The following is a 24,966-nucleotide window of genomic DNA, read 5'->3' on the forward strand; positions in this document are numbered from 1 at the left end:
AAAAAAAACTGTGCTTTGAGTGAAGGAAATTAAATTAATTCTCTTAAATTGACTTGGAAAAATCTCATTACTTTATAATAAAGTGAAAGAAAGGCATTGACAAAATCAATATTCAGTTGAAATGTATTGACAACCAAATGCTGCAATGGCGACTGTGTAGGAAAAAAAACAATAATAATCATAATAAAAGGTTGAATTGAGCTAATGTACCACTCACAGGTTATTCTATAGTCTTCAAAAGTCAAATACAAAACATTAACATAACTGACGCCATCAAAAGCCGCAATAAAACATTGAATAGATGCCAAAAACACGACCATATGGCGACCATATCAAAGATTGTCGGCCTCTATTTATAACGAGTAGAAAAAGAGTGAACTTAACCTGACCATTTGCACATTTGCACATTTGCAAGGCATTCATACATAATGTGATGGTAAGAAGGATGATGATTGCGTGGGTGAACGTGGGAGGCTGCGTGTCGCAGTGCAGCCACCTTGCAGATTGTTGCTCGGGGGCATTTGCATGTTTACGTTAATATGTGTGTGTTTTTATAGCGCAAGGGTGTCAAACTCGGGTTGGTTCGCGGGCTGATTTAACGTCAATTTGATTTCACGTGGGTCGGATCATTTTAGATATAATATTTAGATTTTTTATTTTATAAATGGATTAAAAGAACTGAATATTCAGCTTTTTATAGATCTAAAATAATGTTTACCTTTTTTTATATATATTTTTAGATTTTACAACATGATTTTTGAACTAAAATTACAGAAAAAATGATTAAAAAATACAATAATTGATTTCAAAGTGGGAAAATCGGGAATTTTAATACACATCTCTACTCTACATTTGAATTTGATCCTCAAACAAAAAATCAGGACTCATGATTTACTTTCCCGGGCCACACAAAATAATGTGGCGGGCCAGATTTGGCCCCCGGGCCACCACTTTGACACTTGTAGTGTATGTATGCAATGCTATTTGTCTTGTCTATGTGGCCTTGTCTTTTGCATGTACATTCGTGCACCCGTGTTAGATTTGTTGACATTTTTGACCTTGGCTGGCAAGGAATTCCCATTTAGAGCCCGATGGCATGCGACGTATATGCCGTCTGTTGTTTTAGTCATTTATACACGTGTGGCTAGTGCGTGACTGAAGGGAGGGAGTGAGTTTTGGCCTTGCCGCCCGAGCGATATCGGGTGCTAAGTGCCCAGAGTTCGCCCCTTGCCCGTGGAGGGACATAGTGCTGGATCAGCCTGGAGGGTTCTAATCGGGCCCCAAACTGGGAAGCGATAACCAAGATAAGCCATAATGGCAGTAGCCGGTTTGGTTATGGCTTTTGTTGTTAGCATAAATGCTCGCTTCATCTCCAGGGAGTCGCGGAAAACATTTCCAAGAACATGATGGCCACGGAGGGGCGTCGGAGCGAAACAAATTGCGCTCCAGAGCCGGAGCGCCAAATTTTACTAGCTTCCATCTGGCCTTCCTGATGTTTGCGATCAGTCAAAATGTGAGATGTTGCAGCCATTTGCCATAAATCCAACAGCCTGGAGATAATCGCTAACCGCCCTTATTATTTGTATTTTGGTTGTTTTCTGTAGTTTTTTTTTTTCTAAATTGAAAGACAAAGTCCAAACAGAGGGCTGGCTGGATGTTTTTTTTTTTTTTTTTTCTTAACCCAGACGTACCAGGAACCACTTAGCGCCTTCCCTGACGTAACATTCTCCTGGAGTTAGGAGATAAAACCACTTAAACGAGGACAGGACACAAGCGAGGGCGGGGCCGAGGGGATAAAAGTGTGCTTGGCTGGCGTGTAAGAAAGGGAAGGGGAAGCTTTCAAGGCAGCAATTAAGACTGGCTGAGAATGGAGTAATTATTTTTCCCCAGAGTGCCAGCGGGTATTCTGACGACGTGGCGGGTGACAATCTCCAAAGTCGGCAGATTTATGTGGGGCTCATCCGGTTGAATCTACAGCGCGACGTCAAGTCAACAAAACACTCCAAATCCTACCCCGTTAAAATGAAAAGAAATGGTATAAACTGTCATATGCTTGTCTTTTCTGTGCTCCCTTTCCTGGCCTAATTATAAGTATGGTCTTACATATATATATATATATATATATATATATATATATATATATATATATATATATATATATATATATATATATATATATATATATATATATATATATATATATATATATATATATATATATATATATATATATATATATATATATATATATATATATATATATATATATATATATATATATATATATATATATATATATATATATATAAATATACATGTATATACGTATACATGTATGTACATATATATATAAACATATGCATACATAAACATATGTATACATATACATATACGTATACGTATACGTATACGTATACATATACATATACATATACATATACATATACATATCCATATCCATATACATATACATATAGATATACATCAACATATACATATACATATACATACATATACATATACATATACACATAGATATATACGAGGAATTTTGGAGTGTGATATTCTATGTTTGGTTAGTGTGCCTGTTTGTTTGCCTTTGTGGCTTTTTTGCTATGTGCGTGCATCTCGTGCGCCGGCATCTGTGTGCTGCTTCATCTTTTTTGTCTTAGTGTTTGTTGAACTGCAGCTGTATGTGCAACTTTGCCTATTTGTGTGTTTTGACTCTTTGTTTCTTCGAAAAAAAAGTATTCAAGGCTTGATTTCATTTTTTGTGTGCTAAGTAGTACCAAGAGTTAACACAAAACCAAGGATTTGACCTTGTCTATTCCCATTTTTCTGTCCATTTACTAACCATATCTGATATTATCATGCATTATGACCAGTCCACTTCAGATATTTCCAAATCCAACCTAGTCCTTTTTTTAAATCATACATGCATCCCATGCAAAAGAATATCAGTACAAAGTAAAATAAGCCTCTACTGTTTGACAACACACCTGACTTAAGCAAATAATATTCACATTCCACCACAAAAATCCACCAAATGATACAACATAGTAAAACAGCTCCAAGAAAATACCAGATTTAAAAAATAAATATGCGGTGTTGTGGATCTTCTTGCAGTACTTCGTACAAGTAAAACTATGTGTCGGCCTTATTGCTTATGCATTGTTTTGTATGCAACTATATCTGTTTTGATCCACGTCAACAAAGTGTTCGGGGCAAAGTCCAACCCATGAGCCAACCCACATGCAACTTTCTAATTGTGACAAGACACATATGCCAGGATAATCATTCGGATTAATCTGTTGCCTTGGTGACGGTTGTAGATGTACAGTAACTCTGCCTTTGGAGATGGTTTCATCCTTAAAGTGCTCGGGGGGATTATCCCAGTACATTATCGCTTTAATCTCCTTTTTAACCCTTTCAATCAGAATGGCCCACCCTTGAGAGACCCCGAACTTCCCCGCTAAAGCCACATATGGCCACCAACACGCAACAGCGATGTACTCATGATATAAACATAACGTTTTAGGAGAATTTAAATGAGAAACGATAAATCTCAAAAGCTAGCGAGAGAGTTGTGTGAAGTGTTCGGAAGAAATCATTCGGGAAACGCCAAAAGCAAATTAGTTATAGATGTCCCATCGTTCATGGTCGCTAGTCGTCACCATCGGTTAATGTCGGGGAAAATCATTGAAAAAAATAATTAGGAGGAGAAGAAGAACGGAGAATCCTTTAAATGTTCCCGGAAGGGTGAATTCGATTTTTTGGAGAGTCAGAAAAAAATCTGTGGATGAGTATGTAGTGCATGCAGACTGCAATTACTTTTTAACGAAGCTATCTGAAAGTTGAAATATTGGCATTAGAATCTATTGCATGCAAAAAAAATGCGGTGAAAGGAAGAAAAATGGATCGGAAGCTGCAGAAGAAATCGCAAAGTCGGCGGAAAATTCTGTAAAGTCAACAGAATATATAGAAAATAATTACTTAAAAAAATGAATAGGCAAGGTTGTCAGGTTATCAGAGGTTGATTTGTCACAAAAAAAGTCGAAACATCAATTCCAAGATGGCTTTTTGGTACTCTGTCCGTAAAAAGGTTTTATTTAAATGAGTGTTATTTTAAGTTTGCCTGATTAATGCTACACTGGTAACAGGTTCAAATGTGAGTTTCATTACTATGCAAATGACGTGAGAGCAGCTGTCCGTGTTGCCTGGGAATTTAGCCGCGGCGTCTAAAGGGAACGGAAGCTGGCGGCGCTTGGGCTGACCGCCGCCCTCTTTTGCAAGGGGAGCTGACAGCAGCAAAGCATACACTTGTCAAATTGAGAATTAAAAATGTCATCAGTGGTAAATTGGTTTTTGTTGGACTGAGGATTGTTGTTGTGAGTTTGCTTGCTTTAATTTGACACAAAATGGTTTTTCTTTCCTCCCAAAAAAATGTTCACAATAGCCCAAAGACGAGTTTCCGACTGTAATAAGAGAAAAAAACGGGTAAAATAACCGGAAAGCTACTTTTTTTGTGTGTTTTAACAGGCTTGACTTGCTAAAGTGAAATGGGTATAGGGGATAGGTGTCAAAGTGAAGATCCTGGGGCCAAATCTGGACCGCTGCATCATTTTGTGTGGGCTGGGAAAGTAAATCATGAGTGCCAACTTTATGTTTTAGGATGAAATTAAAATGAAAGGTATATATGTACATATAAAATTTCCTGATTTTCCCTTTTTTTAATCAATAATTGTCATTTTTAATCCATTATTTCTGTGTTTTTAGTTCAAAAATCACTTAGTAAAATCTAAAAATATATTTTAAAAAACTCAAATAAACATAGTATTACATCAATTAAAAAAACGGAATATTCAAGGCTTTTAATCCGAATCTAAATCTAAATATTATATCTAAAATGGTCTGGCCCACATAAAACCAAGTTGGCATTAATGTAGTCTTCAAACCAACCCGAGTCTGACACCCTTTGCTCAAGGGACAGAATTTTGAAATGTCTCACAAAAATTTGTCAGGTCAACCTTACAAAAAAAAAAAAAAACACCTAGCAAATTCCCCTTATTTTTTTTCAACTCTCCCTGCTTCTACCCTTCAATCTCCCGCCACCGTCTGTCTCTCGGGCATGGCGGACGTTACAACAGTCGCTCTTCATCTCAGTCGAGCTGGTGATAAATCAATAGCAGCTGAAAGGCTGCGGGAGGTGTGTGAGCCTGATTGATTTCTTATGTTAACACATCATGGCTCGGCAAAGGCATCGTCGTCTTTCCGCATCTGTAGCCAGTGTAAAAACTCCCAAGTTTTTCTTTTGGAATAAGCTGATAAAAAGCAAAAACAAAAGGCAAAAGAGACTTCATACAGTCCTAGAAAGAATTTGTCAGCAATTACACGGCAATTACTTCCTCAGCCGTCAAAGCGAGTGACGTACACTTGACATTCTTTGTGTGTACAGTGTAATTGCTGACATTTTGTGGACATCAGACGGCGTTCGCTCGCTACTCTCCGCAGTTGATTCCCGTCCTTTTTTCACATCTTCATGCATTAGTCATGGCATGCGTAAAGGAGATTTGACTGGAGCTGGCAGACAAATGGCTCAAGAGAGAGCCAAAGTGTGCTTGCGTTTTGGAGAGGAGCTTTTAGGAGAATGCTCCAGACATTGGATGGAAATGATTGACGGAACGGCAGGGGTTGGGGAGAAGTTAACGTTTAGCATTTCGGGGAAAAGGGCGTTGGAGAGAGTGGAGACGGAGCGAAATGAATTAAAATGCATCAGAAAAACGGGAAAAGTTCAAAACGGCAGAGTTGGGTTTGAACGTTGGGGAATTTCTACGCCTTGTTTTTTCACTTCTGCTTTTTTTAAGAGATGTGACAGTACTGCAGAGGAAAAGTGACATTTTTTTTAGTGTGAGTGACTGAATTGGGATTTTTATTTAAGGGTGGTTGTTCAGTACAGTTATGGTATATTCATAGTTTTAGGGGAATGTGTGCATTAGGTGTTGTATGTGTCAATAATTTCCAAAATTCTAAATTTAAGGCTGAAATTAGCAGTTTTTTTAAGTTGTTAAAACATTAGGTGTTGTATGTGGTAATAATTTACATGTACACTTCACTATCAAAATTTAAGCCTGAAATTTGCTGTATTTTTATGGTAAAATTTCATAGTGGTATGATTTCTGTAAGAATATTGCTAATTTTATTTGTGTGTAACGGTCTTTAAGATTGATTTCCTGAAACAAATGTTTGAACAAAGAGTTTCTTAAAGGTTACTTTGGTTTTTGAAAGAATATTGCTAATTTTATTTGTCTGTAATGGTCTTTAACATCGATTTCCTGATTCAATGTCATAAAAAAAAATCCACTTGACTACAACCACATATCCAGTAGATACATCATATGAACCCCTTCAATGACAAAGTAGCAATTATTGAATATGCTGCCAACTCCTCCCATGATTGAACGTCAAATCCTTTCAACGCTGACAGATATACTATGATCATTCACTTTCAACCCTCAAAGGCATCTGACAAATTAAAGGGACTGGGAAATATTGCTTTGATTGGCTGCAAATGTTCTATTTGATGCCGGCCAAAGCTGTCACCAGTCGGTAGGTACGTTCCCCCCTTGGGAATGGAAACAGAGTCATAGCCACAAGCATGAGGACATATCCGATTCTCTCTCAACTTGATTTCTCCAGGTTTTGCGTGTCAGCGATGCCTACGAGATGCTAGTGGCGTCAGAGTGTCGTTTTTCTCCGAGGACCCCGTCAGAGTCAGCAGAAAGAAGTGACCTCCACCCATCTAGGGTTTCTATATCCAATTTCAATGCCATTGCAGAGAAGTGCAACGTCTCGGCAGAGGAAACAAGGGAAATAGTAAATATGTTGCCTGGTTTTTTTAGCGGTAGCCAGGGGGCGGGAGTTTTTCGCTCGTCGGGAATGATATGCTCGAAAAAACGTTTGCCAGTGCCGCTAATGAAAAACAAGCCCGGCGGTGCAAAACAGCAGCACTACGACTCTGGTTGCAAATGTTTTTTTTTTTTTCCTTCAGCGAAAATATGATCTGCTACAAATTTGGACTGATAGAGCTGTTGTTTTTATATGGAAAAGAATGAGGAGGAGAATAACAGTGGTTGGCTGAATCCCAGGGAAATCATTTTTTGCCAATACAATGTACTACAGCACTTTAAAATCCAAAGGCTAATTGCTTGTAAGGAGTCCAACAATATAAACCCTGGTGATTCGAAGTAATTCTATAGTTACGATGAAAGAAGCTTGCAGGCGGTGAGCTTACAAATAGAAAGTAGAAGTAGGAGCAAAGTGGATTCTACAAAAAGTCAGAGTTTGGCAAGAATGGATACTTCATCATTGACACAATACTCGTGTCAATGTGGCGGCCCGGGGGCCAAATCTGGCACGCCGAATCATTTTGTGTGGCCCGGGAAAGTATATGATGAGTGGTGACTTTCTGTTTTAGGATCAAATTAAAATCAAGAGTATAGATGTATATTAAATTACCTGATTTTCCTCCTTTTAAATCAATAATTGTAAATTTTTAGTCAATTTTTTCTGTGTTTTTAGTTTAAAAATTATGTGGTAAAATCTAAAAATATATTAAAAAAGCTAAAATAAATATTGTTTTAGATCTATAAAAAACTGACACCCCTGGTAAAGATGAAAATGTAAAATAAACAATATTTTAGATTTTGATCTAAAAGTACTACATTACATTTACTAATCAGTTAATCAATTTTAAATATTTGACTGAGATACTGGTACCATTATAGTCAATGTTAACAATTATACAGATTTATAGTAAAATGTCCACAAAAAAAAATCAGGACTATACTACAAATTTAACAGCATTCACAAAGGCTTTTTTTTTTAATAGTACTTTTTTTACGATCACTTCCTAGGAGTGTTGATTTCCTTAGCCGAGCAAGCACAAATCAAGGTCGCCGGTGTGAAAACGACCACACCGGTGAGTTTATTTATGTACCTGCGCCGTGATCGGTCGCCGAGCTTAACAAAAGCGCAGCCGTCCCAAACACTCAAGGTGGGCATCAATCTGCTAGACTCGCTGACTCGGCTCTTGACAGTCAAAACTCCTCACTGTGACCAAATTGAAAGATTCCGAGTTCCAGCCCTGAGTAGGTGATGGTACTTTAATATATTTGTCAAACACGGTAGGTCTACTCTATACTACATTGATACCTTAGTTGCAGTAATAACGTCTCTCTCACAGGTACTTGAAACTACTCTTTGTCCTTGGAACTAAATGTAGATTTAGAATAGTACATGCCAACAAAATGAAAAAAGTGGGTGTTAGACTACTCTTGTACTATTGATATTTCTCCATTTCATGAGTTATTGACAGGCTAAATCAGGAGTGGGCAAACTTTCGGGCCCGGGTGCCATATTGACTTTAAAAATTTGACAGATGGGTCAGCATAAGATATGATACATATAAAAAAGTGCATCCGTTAACAGTTCATATGAAACATAAACAGAAAAAGGACTAAAGTATTAACATACTCATCACTCATCATTAAAGTATAAAGTACAAAGTCAAAAGGAATGTATTAGGAAATATTAAAATGTCATTTAAAAAAAGATAGTACTAATGTCTCGATCACAGGTACTTGAAACTACTCTAGACTACACTAGATTTCGAATAGTATGCGCCATCTATTGAGATTTCTCCATTTCATGACTTATTGACAGACTAAATCAAGACATATATGGCCATAAGGCTTGTTCATAAAAACTATGATGCATTGAAATTGACAAGATATGTTGATCCTATTTGCCAGTGTGTAAATGAGGAGACGTAAACGAGGGGGAGTAGGATGACAGGCTCGTAATTGTTTCCGCAACTTTAAATTGACGTTGGCTAAGTCTCCAATTCCGAGTGTGGCGTAATGTAAACACACAAATGAATAATTAACCTTCTGTAATTGTTTGTAAATTTCAAAAAAATCAAACAATCACTAGAAAATGTCGAGAGTAGACAGTTGTGCTAGGAAGTACAGATATTTAATTGGATTTCCTACAACTATAGATTGTCTTTTCCTTATCACAGGATTCTTTTCTTCTTTTTTTTTGAAACACAAAGACAAATCAATACTTCTGTACAACTGCAGAATCATTGTACTCACTACAGTGCAGTATATTTGCTGAAGTCCAGGTCAAGGACAGACAATAAGAGGCCATAGATAAAAAAAAAAAACGACAATTAATAACAGTGGGTTTTATCAAAGGATGCTGAGAAAGGTCCCAAGTTGGCGACTTCAAAAGATGACATGCAATTATGCAGCTTTTGCATCACATTTGGTTTAGGGTCGCTAAATCCAATGTCTTGGCTGTACTTTGACAAAGTAATTTTCATCCATTTGTACATTCATTTAACTCAATCTCGCAGTAAATAATCCAAATATCATTGAATATGTCTCACACAAGAAGCTTAAATTGGTTGCACTCAATGTTCCCTCCAATTTTTCATGTAAAACATGCTGTAAAACATGAAAAACATAAGAGTAGACAGAGCTATTGTCACTAGATGGCATTATGGGGAAAGGGGTAGAAATAATTTAAATAAAAAGTTTGGATTTTATTTACTGCGCGCCATATGATTGCTACTGTGCAGAGAAGTCGAGAGTAGTGCACAATCTTAGAGTGAACATTGGTTGTACGTATTATCTTTACCACCAAATAGAGTTGTTCACTACCTCTCCATTAGCCCAGTCGTCAAATCTTAACGTTGAAATCATTTGGGTTTTAATTATCTGACTGGATCTAGCGCGGAATAAAAATCAAAAGCAAAAAACAACTGTGCTTTGTATTTCCGCAGGACAATTGTGACAATTGGCCGGTAGAAAGGAGAAAGTCGGGCCATGAGCCAGAGCATCTGTTGGTGTTGGGGGTTTGGCATGTGCCCGTTGTTTTTGCTGAAAAGCTGCTCTTTTTGCCATCATAGTGGGAGCTTCACTGCCAGGGCGGCTTTGATTGAGCCACCTTTTGCTTTGCAACTTTCTTTTCATTGGCTGCGCAAATGTCTTTCTTTCCTGCTTCCAAATTGAGCAATTCTCTAAAGTCAAAACGCCATCATGACTAAATAGATAGCCAATCTCAATGAACTGGCTTATGATGAGTCTTTGAGTAGTTCTCAGGCTATAGAAATAAAATATAGCCTGAAATTGTGTGGATGTCTCTCAACACAATGACCTGGAGACTTTTTAGTATTCCATCCAGGATTGCTGGAAATAATTATCTGTCGCTATTAAATTCATCAATTGACAGAAAAAATGGATATTATAACTAGAGGCTCCAGAAAAAAACCCAGAAGAAATAGGCTTTTGTGATTGGTAGCAGCCAGATTTGTCTATTGGGGCTATTTATGAAACTTCAGAAATCAAACCCGAGTTTGGACTTACACCAACCATTTTTTAGGGCAATAGCGTCCTTGGAAATTGGTCCAAATGAACCCCAAGTCACATGATGATGAAGCAAAGTGAATACTGGCCTCTGGGAGAAAGACAGCAAATGAAATGGTCCGTAAAAAGACGACAGAAGTGAAGTATTTACTGCCTTCGTCTTATTAAATCACAAAGATAAACGGGCTCGTCTCTTTCGATCCGACATTTCTTTATCATCAAAAAATCAATGGAGGAGGTTGTGTGTCATTATGTTAGATACGCTGCCAGATTGAACATTTTTAAAAGGCTATGACTTGGTTGTTTGATTTTTGCCTAGCAACAAGTCAACCTGGAAATTGAAAATGGTTGACTCGGTTGACTTGTATTGGGAAATAACTTAATAGATCAATGGAACAGTCAACTAGTTGGAATTATTGAGTATTTTTGTGTTGTTTTGCAATGTTATTAGACGGCTATTTCTACAAATGGGTGATGGACCATGTGTGGTTGTTTTTGGGGACTAACAAAAGGGCTTGTGTCTAATTTTGAGAAACTCTGAAGTGGAAAAAAGGCAACTTGTTGTTTTTTCTGTGTTTAGTACACCTACATTTTATAAGCAATGAGGAAGCACCCCTTGAAATGTTGTTGTGCGGATGTAGTATTGATTTCAATGTAAGTTCAGGCATTTGGTGCCTTGGAGGAGTTGGAGTTGCCTATTGATTGCTTCCAAACCAATGGGCGAGTCCACGGAGACACAACTCGACACTTTCCATTGATTGAAATTTCCAGACTTGACTTTTGATTCTTGTCTGCATTTGGATACTTTTAAGCCACTGTGTCAATGTAGCGGCCCAGGGGCCAAATCTGGACTGCTGTATTATTTTGTGTGGCCTGGGAAAGTAAATTATGAGTGTTGACTTTCTGTTTTAGGATCAAATTAAAATGAAGAATATAAATGTATATTACATTTCTTGATTTACCCCTTTTGAATCAAGGATTGTAATTTTTAATCCATTTTTTCTGTTTTTAGTTCAAAAATCCTTTTGTAAAACCTAAAAAAATATTTTAAAAAAAGCTCAAATAAACCTCATCTTAGATCTATAAAAAAACGGAATATTCAGGGCTTTTAATTCAGTTATTTTAATCCATAAAAAATGTAAAAAAAAAAAAACCTTGTAAAATCTAAAAATCTATTTCAAAAAAGCTAAAATAAACATTGTTTTATATCTAAAAAACTGAATATTCAAGGCTTTTAATCCAGTTATTTTAATCCATTTATAAAAAAAATTCTAAATATATTATCTAAAATCACATGAAACAAAGTTAACTTTAAAGAGGCCCGCAAACCAACCCGAATATGACAACCCTGTTTTAAGCAAAAGCAACCAACAAAGTGCATTAAGTCTATCCTACCAATGGAATGGCAACACTATACTCCAAACATTCAAAGCTAACGCTCTGTGTCCCAAATGTGACAGTATTTCCAAGTTGCACCACCTGACGGTCCTGTTTATTTCTTTAAGTCTCAATTAGCCACATATCTGACCGCCTTGCGGCAGCTGCCGCCGTCTCTGCCGCCGTGAGATTTAAGACTCCGGCAGACTTGCAAGACGCGCTTTCCTCTTAATTGGACTCCATCTGTGGGAAAAAGGGCACCGGGGGTGACAGCACACCTTCCGACAGCAAATCAAATATGCAAAGTTTGGATGTGTCAAAACAAAAGACTTCATCTCTGTTCTTTGCACCCCCCGCCACGTCAAGATCTGGGAAAATACACCGGTTAAAAAAAAAACTGAAGCTAGGGCTGCCGTCATGCAGTTTACGGTAGACGGCGTGATGGAAAATGAGGAGGAAATCGCAAGTGGCTCATCTGATGGTGTTCCCTAACGCCGTGTGATCGGTGGCGAGCGTTCAGGGGTTAGGGGAGAGACGTTTCGGCCTTTAATCCTCCCGCTCGTACTACTCGGCATATTAAAGACACATTTAGTCATTCATGGTTGCTCTTCATATCAATTGCAAGCTGATTTTCGCTTCCTTCTACTCGCAAGTACAGATTTTTGTTCCCAAAAATGTTCAGAAGTCAAAACTTGTGTATGCCAAAAAGAAAAAGATGAGAAAAAACAGAAACTTTGCAAGGATACTTTGCGTTTATATACTAAATATATCTAAATATACTTTACAATGAATAATTCCTTCACTCTATACTAACTACAACTATAGTCACAGCTGCCTTGGGGCAGTCTTACAAAAGTGAGGCATCTAATTTATGCCATTGGCATTTCTGACCATGATCAACCAGTTATTTTCTCACTAATTTCACAAAGCCAAGTATCTAATCCACGGATACAACAATATTAGGCAAAAGCACAAAGAACCAAAGGCCCAATCATTCAATCAATTGACAAACACCAATACCAAACTATAATTAGTGTCAATTTCTGACTGTATGTCACTTGCAAATCAATAAAGGTACTGTTATTTATATAACATTAAAGATCGGAAACTGTACAGCCATAACACATCTAAACTGCCCATAAAAAAATGAAAGCATAAAGTACACATTAATCAACAATAAATAGTCCTAATGTTTTTTTGCTCCAATGCATTTTTTAACTAAGGTACATTGTGAAATGATTTAAGCCTTTTTAATGGTATTTCTGCATCTTTGTAGCCATTAGCCCAGATAATGTGATCGTCAGTTTGCCGGAAAATTGTGCATTGTTATTTAAAGCTGAATGTAACCCACGATTAAAAATGGGGTCATCTTCTTCTACTCATTAAAGCTTTTTTTAATAAACCCAAAAATAATTGATGGAATAAAGTCCTACCTACTTATTAGTAAAGAGTATATCCTTATAGTATAAAGCACATGTGTCAAAGTGGCGGCCCAGGGGCCAAAACTGGCCCACTGAGTATTCACAGATTTTAATCCAGTTCTTTTAATCCATTTATAAAATAAAAAACCTAAATATTATATTTAAAATGGTCCATCCCACATGAAATTAAGTTAACCCTTGGTATACAGGCATAGTGATTCAATTATTTTAGAATATCCTATGATGACATATTTTACTGCAATGTTATTTAAGAATTTGCCATTTTCCTTAAATGTTTCCCTGCCTTTGACAGTAGTACCATCCCTCCCAGTTCAAACAGATTGGACCCTGCTTACTGTAAATGCTACTGAAATATGATATATCTCTCCTCAGGTCAAATGGACTGGACATCTATTGCCATTATGGAAGTAAATAAGTTGATTTGACACTCTAGACTGCCATTTGGATTTTACATACAAAGTTTACATGTTGGTTTTCTGAGGAAGCATTGATCAGCATTTCCGGAGAAGTATCAGCATTACACAAGATGTCACGCATGACAAATTACCTCTTAGGTAATCAGTCAATATGAATGGGGAACAGCTCGCTCTGCCACTAAGTGACTCACCGGCTCTCCCATTAACGGGGGGGAAGGCAGGCAAACAGTCCTCAGTGCGAAAAAAAACAGAAAAAAAGCTGTCAGACGATGACAAAATGGTGTGTGATCATTTAGTCTCAAAGCAGGAGAAGCGACTGGACCAAAAAAAAAAATGAATATATAAAAAAAAGTGTGAATTCTGACACTTGAATCAAGAAATACCTCCAAAAAGGAACTTAATTAAATCACAGCAGTGACTAAACAGTGTGAAAATATGCCCTCTAGAGGTTCAGGGTAGGAATGGTGTGTGACATCAAAGCAATATGATTGGACCGTTCAGGTGAGGAAGCGAGGTGATCTTCATGGAATTGTCCCTGCATTCATAGGAAAAGAAAAACTGCCAGTACCAATTGACCAAGAAGGCCAGTGTGGTATTGATTGGGAAGAAAAATGAATAATTCGGATGAGATTCTCTGTACTGAAGTGGCTGGAATTTAGCATTTCTGGCAACGTCGCAATGACTCAGAGGATGATGAGAGTCATATTAAACAAGAGCTGATGAGTTTGAAATTAGATGAAAGTGCATTGCTGCTATGAAATCTCATTTCAAGTCCAAGTATGTGCTGGGTATTATTTTTGGGATGTGATTATGACCTTGTGGAAAAACTTGAGGGCTTGAATGAAAGAAAAATGGGGAAAAAATATGGGGGGGGGTGTCAAAAAAAGCGCCCCCTGTTGTTTCCATGTGACCAATGTGAAGGTAAGCATTTAAAACTCCAAAGTCATGCAAAAAAATGCAAAGGCAATGAAATGGAGTTTAGATTGTATTCATAATTTTAAAGATGATCTTTTAAATTATTGGGTATTGAGGGTTTAAGACCCCCTGGAGGGAATTGCCAGTAAGACTTTGACCAAGGAGCGCGAGTACCATCACCCCCAAGGCAGCGACACATGAATGAAAGGTGTATATATGCATGTATTAAAAGATACCCGCACTTATTCCCGCTAAACCTCCAAAAGCGTCCAAACATATGCAATGGACGCACCTGATTTTTATGGCGAGTCCCATCTTCGAGTTCTGAAGACGTGTCCATCTTTCCCCCCATCGGCCGGTTAACGTCCCGCGGAGAATGTGCGCATTACGTCCACCATCCGAGCCCTGAAAGTCCCGCAGCCTCTATTCCATTAACGGTAGAACTTCCCCGATGGCTTTCCGTTACAAAACGCCGGTTAATTCCGCGGGTGGGGGTGGAAAAGAAAAAGTCCTCTACTCCAGGAAGAAAGAAAAAAAGACGCAGCGTTACGTTCCGGCGGCTCCTCTTTGCGACATCCGAGAGAGTGAATGAGAAGCCGAGCGCTCTTCCTTCCTCGCCGCTGCCGCCGCGTTACTGCGCTCCCTCCCGCCCGCTACTAAGCGCCCCCTCCCACCGAGACTTGGAGTATATATTGCACATCATGGCACAGTGAGACTAAGTGTGTGTGAATGAGTAAATAGGGCTCTCAACATGCCCGATTGGGAGGATTACGGTGATGATGATGAGCTGTCTTCATGCGTTAATCATTGTGGAGATGCCAAAGGGAAGCGGATCGGGCATGGGGTGTCATTTGGGACGTCACCACGCCCCGGTTTGATGGATGGGAGGTGGTCTGTTTTGGAGTTATGTGAAGAGTAACATACTGTAATGGGGATGGAAAAATAACTGAGTTTTACATTGGAAGTAATTCAATGGATTGAGAGAATTTATTGGAGATGGGAATTATTATGGTGAGATGGAATGGATTGGAATTGTCGGTGGAGAATTCGCAATCATTGACTGTCCGCATAGTTTAAAAGAATTAAGTGGTCGTGATTTGAAAGTGAGAATGACAATTCAGGGTAAAAAGGAGAAATGGTAGTGCCTCTACTTACAACATTATTTGGTGCAGAAGTGGTTTTGTAACTTGGATTTTTTGTAAGGAGACGCATTTTACATGGAAGTTTTTGGGGCAAATTTTGTACTGTTTGGTGTTTGTTTAAAATGTCACTATATTTTAGCTAATGCAAAAGCAATTATAGGACTCCATTAGACTGGATATTTTTTTTAAAAGCTGCAGTTTAGCACATTTAAAAACAGTTGCCATTGATATCAATCTTCGTTACCAATGCTCCCTTTAAGATAATTGAATAATTGTTGTACAAAATACTATTACACACCGACCATTTAAATTAATTTGCTGCGCATCTGTAACAAATTGAGGCGAATAATTCACGTTTAGGATTTTATCATGATTTCCCAGCATAAGTCAAACCATAACTCTAATCAAAAAACTGCATACATCTGCAGAATAAGAACATAAGTTAAGTACCTATAGTAATGAAGTACCTGGAAATATAATAGGGAATAAATTACAATACTGCTAAATTGTAAATAAAATCTGCCATATGCCCCAATGGAAACAATGCACAATATTATTTATTATCATATTTGTATGGATTATCATGTTTTGCAATACTTTTCCATAGCATTTTTGTTTTTTGGTGACGTAGGATTGATTGTAGAATGAGCGCTGGGGGATAGAAAGACATTTTCATGGGTTTAATGCTGAAACGCGAACTACCGCCATTTATTAAAGAAAAGGAAATGCGTATCGACTGAGGTGTAAGAGCCAGTTAACGCCCCATATTTTTACGTTGCCTGCAGGGTTGGGGATTGGGGTGGGCAGGGTGGCGGGGGGGCATGGTTTCTCGAAAAGTGCAAAGCTTGCACAAATAGTCAAAGTGCGCGGATGCTCAATTTGCCAACGTGCGCTAGGGGGGTAAGAGAAGTATTAGAATAACAACAATAGCAAAAGTGACTTGACAGCTGAGAAGCAAGAAATTGCTGCTAGGGAAGTTGTTAAGTGGGGATGGAGGGGGTGAACGCTTCCTTTGGTTTGGCCTATGAGTCTGTTTCAAAAGTCGTTAAAATAAAATTTGGTGGCGTTTAAAAAACTACAACTTTTTGGGGAATGTCTACAATTAGGTGTGGTTGCCATGTCTGGTTAAAATGCAGTTTGTTTTTGGACCACTTGTACTCATACCTAGTATTTTTGCCCTTCCTCAAAATGCCAGGGTAATTTAGGTAAAATGGGAGAAAACTAAAGAGAGGTATCAAAAGTCTCTAAGTGAATGAAACCTCAAGAAAAAGCCTCCTTTAGTGTAAATGTCCTTTCCAAATACGATAAAATTGACATGAAACCTTAATGAATATGAGCCTACCATGAGATAAATTTTATGCCCTCCTTTTTTTATTATAAAAATGACTATTTCCTTCAACATTATCCTCGCATACCTTCAAGCAGTCATGGAGCTCGATGACATTTGCTAGTGGTGAGGACTTCCGTTCGTTGGGTGTAAAATAAATCAACGGGATGGAGTCACATGGCAGAAAATAAAAAGCTTTAGGACAATGATGAGCCATCAAAACCTTTACGAGCAGCTTGTTCATTGTCTTTATCAGTGTGTAGCGTCCGGTCATTTTGTGCATGATTGGCACTTGTTCTGTTGCCGTTATTGGTAGCTCAAATCTTTATAGGTATATTCATATTTTAACTATTTGTGAGGCATTTATTTAAGTTAACAATTCTATTAATGACTATAGAGCTCTCCATTTTTATATTGTTTTATATACACATGTATACACATGTATGCACATATGTATAAACATATGTATACACATGTATACACATGTATACACATATATATGCATATGTACATACATGTATACACATATGTATACACATATGTATACACATATGTATACACATGTATACACATATGTATACACATATGTATACACATATGTATACACATATGTATACACATATGTATACACATATGTATACACATATGTATACACATGTATACACATGTATACACATGTATACACATATGTATACACATATGTATACACATATGTATACACATGTGTACACACATGTGTACACATATGTATACACATATGTATACACATATGTATACACATATGTATACACATGTGTATATATATGTATACACATGTATACACATTTATACACCTGTGTATACATGAGTATACACGTGTATACATATATGTATACATGTGTATACATGTGTATACATATGTATACACATATTTATACACATGTATACACATATGTATACACATATGTATACACATGTATACACATATGTATACACATGTATACACATGTATACACATATGTATACACATGTATACACATGTATACACATGTATACACATATGTATACACATTTGTATACACATACACATATATACACATGTACACACATGTACACACATGTATACACATACACAGATATATATATACACATGTATACACATGTATACACATGCACTGACTCGTACGGTCGGGTATGACTACGATCAGTTTTCCCGACACTCCGGATGCCTCGCTAACATTTACGAATGGCTTACCGTGCAATTATCTGCGAGGTCCCCCTGGGGCGACAACCCCTAGGGTAAATGAGACGGGGTAGGGGAGGGGGACTACTTCCTACTTGGGTTACGACTTAAACAAGATTACGCTTAATGGGATCCCAGTGGAAGGAATATAAGTTGCCCTTAATGCTCCATTTTATGTCCGATCCGCACCTCTCGAGTGGATTGGGAATTAGGCAGGTAGCTAATCCCAATATACCGCTTCGTATTATTAAATCATTACCGGAACCTTCGACCCTTGTACGAAATTTGTTGCGCTTCTTAGCTAGCTGGAGTTTCCTAGTAAGTGGGGGTGGTGATTTTTCTTACGTAATTCCAAAATACGGCGACATGTTACAGTTAAATTTGACTCATCTAAGTGGGTTGTTGGGTCCTTAAAAAGTAAGTATTGGAACCAAAATGTTTGGTCTAGAGATTTCATTGTATTCTGCAAAGATTGGAACCAATATCCAACAAAGTACTGAACTTTATAAAGCCCTAAACAGCCTAAACAACAGATTCATTGAAGTACATTCTCCCAGAAGCTCTGTTCCAAGCCGTCCACTTTGTAAACTGTTCCTAAGATTCATTCAAAAACAGAGAATTGTATCACTACAACCATTTCTCCTCCTCCCTGGCAGACCACATTCGTCACTACCGATGTTTTACCCACACGCCTTGCATACATTACCAGAGTAAAGCTCATTTTAAAACACACAACTGCAGCCCCGAGCTGTTTACATTTCAGAAAAGGTGGGGAAAAAGGTAGTCGGTTTTACAGCCAGGCGTGTAAATATTCTGAAGCGATGAGCGTGTGTTAAGTCTTCCTGAGAGAGAGAGAAAAAAAAGCTGCTTTATCGCTGTCGCATTTACAAAACAACAATTTCATCATTCGCCTTACGGTCAAAATAGGTTTGGAGTTTTATAGTTGGATAAAATCCAAAAGGACAGAATGAAAATGGACCACCTTGGCCAGTCAACTTTAAGCGGTTGAGGAGAATGAAAATGACCCGTCGTAAATAGTACAAATCAAGGATTTTTTTATACTCTGGCTTGCTGCAACATTGCCACGGCTATCGGAAAAACGGGGCACCTTGACGGAAGAGTGACGTACTGGATGAAAGTGACTGTGTTTCTTTTATCTTAGGGTCAAGAGGAAACGGAAAAAGAAGGATGCGATCCCATCCCACTGAGACTGAGTCTTAAGTTGAAAGTCCTTGTCAAAGTCTAGATCAATTACCAGTGATAGAATCCTCCAACATTTGTTACTTTGCAGGAGGTTATTATACAGAAACAACCTAAAAAAAAACGCTTTTGCAGTCTTTATTCAGGATTTATTTCCCAAACAACCAATCAGATTGGTTCTACTGCACCTTAAGTCAGGGGGAAAACTTTTAAAAAACACAGCATGATGTATCCCGGCTCTATTATAGTGTATGCACACGCTTTGATTGAGCTGAAAATAACAAATACGATAAATAAATGCTTGTCAAATAGCAGAGGAACACAAATTTTATAAATTCTATCAACTACAAATTCCTCCTAATTGGAATGTATCTGTTCCTTAAAATACATTTCAGAATGAAGAAATATGTTCCCACCTAAATTCTGCGTATCTGTCAACCCCTCATTAATGATTGAAATTCCCCATATTAAGTGATAATATTATATACATATTTACTCATATAGGGTGCACTTTAAAGTCTATAATTTTACCCAAACCCTTATATATATGTATGTGTATGTATATGTAGATATGTGCTTACATGTATGTGTATGTATATGTAGATATGTGCTTACATGTATGTGTATGTATATGTATATATGTGGTTATATGTATGTATATGTATATATGTGGTTATATGTATGTATATGTATATATGTGGTTATATGTATGTATATGTATATATGTGGTTATATGTATGTATATATGTGGTTATATGTATGTATATGTATATATGTGGTTATATGTATGTATATGTATATATGTGGTTATATGTATGTATATGTATATATGTGGTTATATGTATGTAAATCTATATATGTGCTTATATATGTATGTGTATGTATATGTATGCATGTGCTTATATATGTATGTATTTGTATGTAGATGTACATGTGCTTATATATATGTGTGTATGTATATGTATGTATGTGCTTATATGTGTATGTACATGTATATATGTGCTTATATATATGTATGTATGTATATGTATATATGTGCGTATATATTTGTATGTGTATGTATATGTATTGTGTGGACCCTCCCACAAATATACACAAATATCCTACAAAAAGTAACACCCCATCTTGTAAAAACGCTAACTTTGCTACCTCAGGCGTTAAAAATCGGATAATACGCTAAGGAATAAAACGGGTTCAAACCAAATTCAACAAGGCCAAGAGTTAGTTTTTTACCACTCATTGGCTGCAGCGTTGTAAAAAAAAAACTGGCACAGGCACCCCCACTTTGTGGCACTCGCGCCAGGCGATAATCTTCCTCTTGGCACGGCCCGAAATCAAGCGCAAGAAGATATTCTTATCAGGGAACGACAGCAAACATCCTCCCCCGTTTCCCGACAGACCCCCCGCTTAATTGATTTCGCACCGTCCCAACGGCGGACCGTTCTTGTTATTTTTTTTATTTTTGAGGCCGGCTCGTCATGGTTGCAGATTTTTTGTCAGCTCGGCCGACGATGTTGTTTTTGTTCCGCTTTGATGAGGCGGTGAAGTCGTGCCCACCACAATGATGCAAGAAGCTTTTGGTTATTTAAGGATATTTCCTATCGTTGTCACCTGATGAGTACTTTTTATAGCCGTGCTTCCAACTGTTTTTTTTCAATTATGTTCCCCTTTTTTTCTATCTCAAAATGTCTGGTGTCTATTCACAAGAGGATTCAATCAACAGGGCAATAAAAGCCAGCAAATGTCACTGTTTTACAACATCTATACTTAAAGTTCAAATCTTAGCTAAAGTCCTGTGGGGCTTTGTGATTTTTTTTCATCTAAATACAAATCATTTTTGACTTTATTTGTCTGTGAAACTCGAGGGGTAAAAAGTTATGCTTTTATTATCACAGTTGGATGTGACAAAGGAAAAATATGCAATTTTATGTTGGGTAAAATGTTTCAAGGTTTGTCAATTTTTTAGGCTTTAGTTATGTAAAATGTTTTCTCTCTGGACAATGTTATTTGTGGTTGGATTTTAGCTAAATAATTATTTTCGGTGACATAAATACATCTTATTTTCACGACTATAAGGTGCACATAAGTCTTAAAATTTCTCCAAAATAGACAGGGCGCCTTATAATCCAGTGTGCTTTATATATGGAAAAAAAATAAAAATGTGTCATTCATTAAGAGTGCGACTTATAATGCAGTGTGCCTTATAGTCGTGAAAATATGGTATATGTATTTCTTTTCTATAAACAAACCCTTAGACTCAATTTCCATTTAAACTAATTCATGGTGACTTTTCTTGAATTTTCCTGAATTTAGCTATATGAGAAATGCACCAGACAAAACACTTTTACAGTTTGACAAGATAATTGGTGTCGTGTAGTCTACCTTTACCCGTCAATGGCGTTAGAACAGGGAGTGCGGTGTAAAATGATTCTCTAGTGTGAACCCAAGCAGTAATGATTTCGTTCCCTGGATATTCACGACTTGGAGACGTGAGGTGAATACGGACCTCCGTTTTCTCAACCTAGACGTCCAATGAAAAGGCAGCAGCTGATCGATAGTTCAAAGTAACGGCCGTCTTTTGGCGTGGGACGATTAAGCGGGGTTTTTGCTAATGAGCTTGTTAACCAAAGTCCGTTATCTTAGCAATGTCAGTCTTTCTATCAGAACTGTTGTTGAATGCTTGGTAGGCTCTTAACGAAAAACTGGAGATGAAAGGAGAAATGCATGACCGAAACGCATTTTCAGTCCATAATTCTATTACGGTCGGTGGATATCTGTGAAGAGGCGCCATTAGAGGCCAGAGAGAGCTGGATGGATGGAGGGCAGGTATGATGAAAAAGGGGAGCTACCAAATAACGTGATTGAACCGCAACCTTCAACCCGTGGCGGAGAGAAAAATGGGACGGCAACTGTCATTGATGCCATTTGCTCTGTGTAGTCAGTGGTCTTGTTTTACGGTCAGGAGAAAAAATACACTACAATGTAGATATGTTTTAGTCTAGTTTGTGTGTCATAGTGTAGTTAGAGCAAGGGTGTCAGACTATAATATTTAGATTTTTTTTTTTATGAATGGATTAAAAGAACTGGATTAGAAGCCCTGAATATTTAGATTTTTATAGATATAAAACATTGTTTTTTAGTTTTTTTTATGTATTTTTAGATTTTACAAAATGATTTTTGAACTAAAGACACAGAAAAAATAGATTAAAAATGACAATTATTAATTTAATAGGGGGAAAATCAGGAATTTTAATATACATGTATACTTCATTTTAATTTGATCCTAAAAGAGAAAGTTGGCAGTCATGATTTACTTTCCCGGGCCACACAAAATGATATAGCGGGCCAGATTTGGCTCCCAGACCTCCACTTTGACACAGTGATTTAGAATATTGTTAAATTAAATTCTTCTTGGTACGAAATAGAGAGATTTCTAGATATTAGACTATTTATCGATACATCAGAACAACTAAATATCTTTGTGCTTCGATTTATGACTTTATGACAGATGCAAGAATACTCGAACGTGAGATCAGGCCATCACACCAAAATGTTATCAGCCTGAGGATATCACGTATCATAAATGTGATACGGCTAGCTCAGGGGCAGCTACTACGTCGTGATCAATAAGGCAAGCCGTGAAGCGTTGCTGTGTCTGAATTAATAATGTTGTTTCCGGGTGGCAAAAAAGAAAGAAAGGTAGTAGTAGTAGCAAAAAAAGAAGAAAAAAATCATGGCCGCGTAGGTAAAAAGGCGTCGACAATGAATCACCTGGCCTCATTAAAAAGTATCCATAATGCATGCTAAATGGAAAGAGGTACTTTACGACGTGTGTGTACCCGTGTGTGGTTTGACCTCCAAGAAAGACTGGTCGCCAGCGTACCCTGCAGGCACTGCAAACCTTAATTGGCTCACTTGTCTCTTCTCAACTTTGAGCGTAATTGATACGAGCTAAGCGCCGTCTCCAAAGCTACGCAGGCAACATTTCGTCACCTTGCTCTTAGTATTCCTCTTTGATTTAGTTCTTCACCCCGGCGACCTCTCATTTCCCCGCCGGCACATTTTGATCAATATGCTGGACAAATGTTGATAACCTTGCGCCGACCTCCCCTGATCTTGTCAAACAGACGGCGGTGCTTTATATGCCTGCGTGCTACTCCAAAAGTGCTTTTTATTGCATTTATGTTTTTATGCTTTTATGATACAGATACGGAAATGGGATCATCCCGCCGAGCAACAGTTAAAGTCGTTGGGATGAGAAATTAGGAGGTAGTTTGGACAGAGAGTGGAAGAAAAAATGGACGAGAATAAGACGTGCGGGTGGGAAATGGAAGTCAAATGTGGACTAATGGTTTTGATTTGTCTGACAATACATCCAAAATTACTAAAAAAATACCATTGGGTGGTCCAATGACCTACTTTACTATCAATAACTGAGAAATTCTTGAAACAGAGTCATTTAAACTGAAAGTAAGGAATACTGCCAAAGTGTTTATATTTGACTAAAACATTTTTTAACTAAATCCAGGTTCGTTTTTACCTCAACAGGTTAAAAAAATATTTGTTTGTATTACAGTACATATTAAGGAATGAATCCCAATTGAGTTAAATTTCTAAAATGATAACAGAAAATTTTTGTTTTTTTGTGTATTTTATCTTTGCTACTGCCTTAAATTCACCAACTACAAGTACACGAGTTTAAATGTACAAAATGAAATGTGGAATTATCATAAATCCACAAAACCACTCACCTGTTCTCCGTATATAAGCGTCTACTAATTAAACAGCATACATACACATGGAGAAATGTCTTACCATAGTCATTTAAAAGCATTCTTAGCATTCTCTGTCTTGCAATCAGTCATGTGGTACAAAATACCCTTAAAAACCCTTGCAAATCTCTCAATAGTTACTTCTAGAAATATCTTCTTGTGACATGAATGACCATGTTCTCATTTCCAATCAATGCCTCTGAGTGAAAATTTGGAAACTGCCATGTCCCTACTTTTAGTTTTTAACCATTATTTGTAGCCTTTCCGAACAAAAGCTCCTCGCAACTACAGTCTTGGCGTCAAGGATCCATGAGCGCCACAATCAATGACAAGGGATAACAAAGACCCTGGGACCATCGACTAAGAAACCTGCCACGACCTGTGCTGATGAAAAGCTACTTTTTACAGCAAAGTCAAACTAAATGTAGCAGTTGAAAGGAGGGAAAAAAACTTAAGATGGAAAATTAACCTTCATACATTGACACAGAGTTTAAAAATGGCGCTGACAAGCCTTATCGCAACACAGACAGCTGTCATGCTGACATGGCTTTGGCCGCTTATTGCAGAGCTAGGTCCTCACATTTTGACACGCTTGAACCGCTTATCCCAACTTGAGCTCATCTACCTCAGCGGGGTATGCGCATGCGTAAAGACATAATGACTGCTGGGCCTGGAATGTCACGCTGTGAACAAGACAGGAAAACAATGAATGCAACTGACCTT

General features: G+C 37.5%; 1 protein-coding gene across 2 annotated transcripts in view; it reads right to left on the minus strand.

Annotated features, from left to right (window-relative positions):
* fibcd1b (fibrinogen C domain containing 1b) overlaps positions 1-15,235 on the minus strand; it is a 65,163-nt gene extending 49,928 nt beyond the window's left edge. For both annotated transcript variants that reach the window (XM_077738121.1, XM_077738120.1), the window contains exon 1: positions 14,873-15,235. In XM_077738121.1, coding sequence (XP_077594247.1) covers positions 14,873-14,932 — 60 coding nt within the window. In that variant the 5' untranslated portion in view covers positions 14,933-15,235. The remainder of the gene's footprint in view (positions 1-14,872) is intronic.
* Positions 15,236-24,966: the final 9,731 nt, after the last annotated feature.

This window comes from Stigmatopora nigra, chromosome 17 (genome assembly GCF_051989575.1).
Source record: "Stigmatopora nigra isolate UIUO_SnigA chromosome 17, RoL_Snig_1.1, whole genome shotgun sequence".
In the NCBI taxonomy this organism is placed as follows: domain Eukaryota; kingdom Metazoa; phylum Chordata; class Actinopteri; order Syngnathiformes; family Syngnathidae; genus Stigmatopora; species Stigmatopora nigra.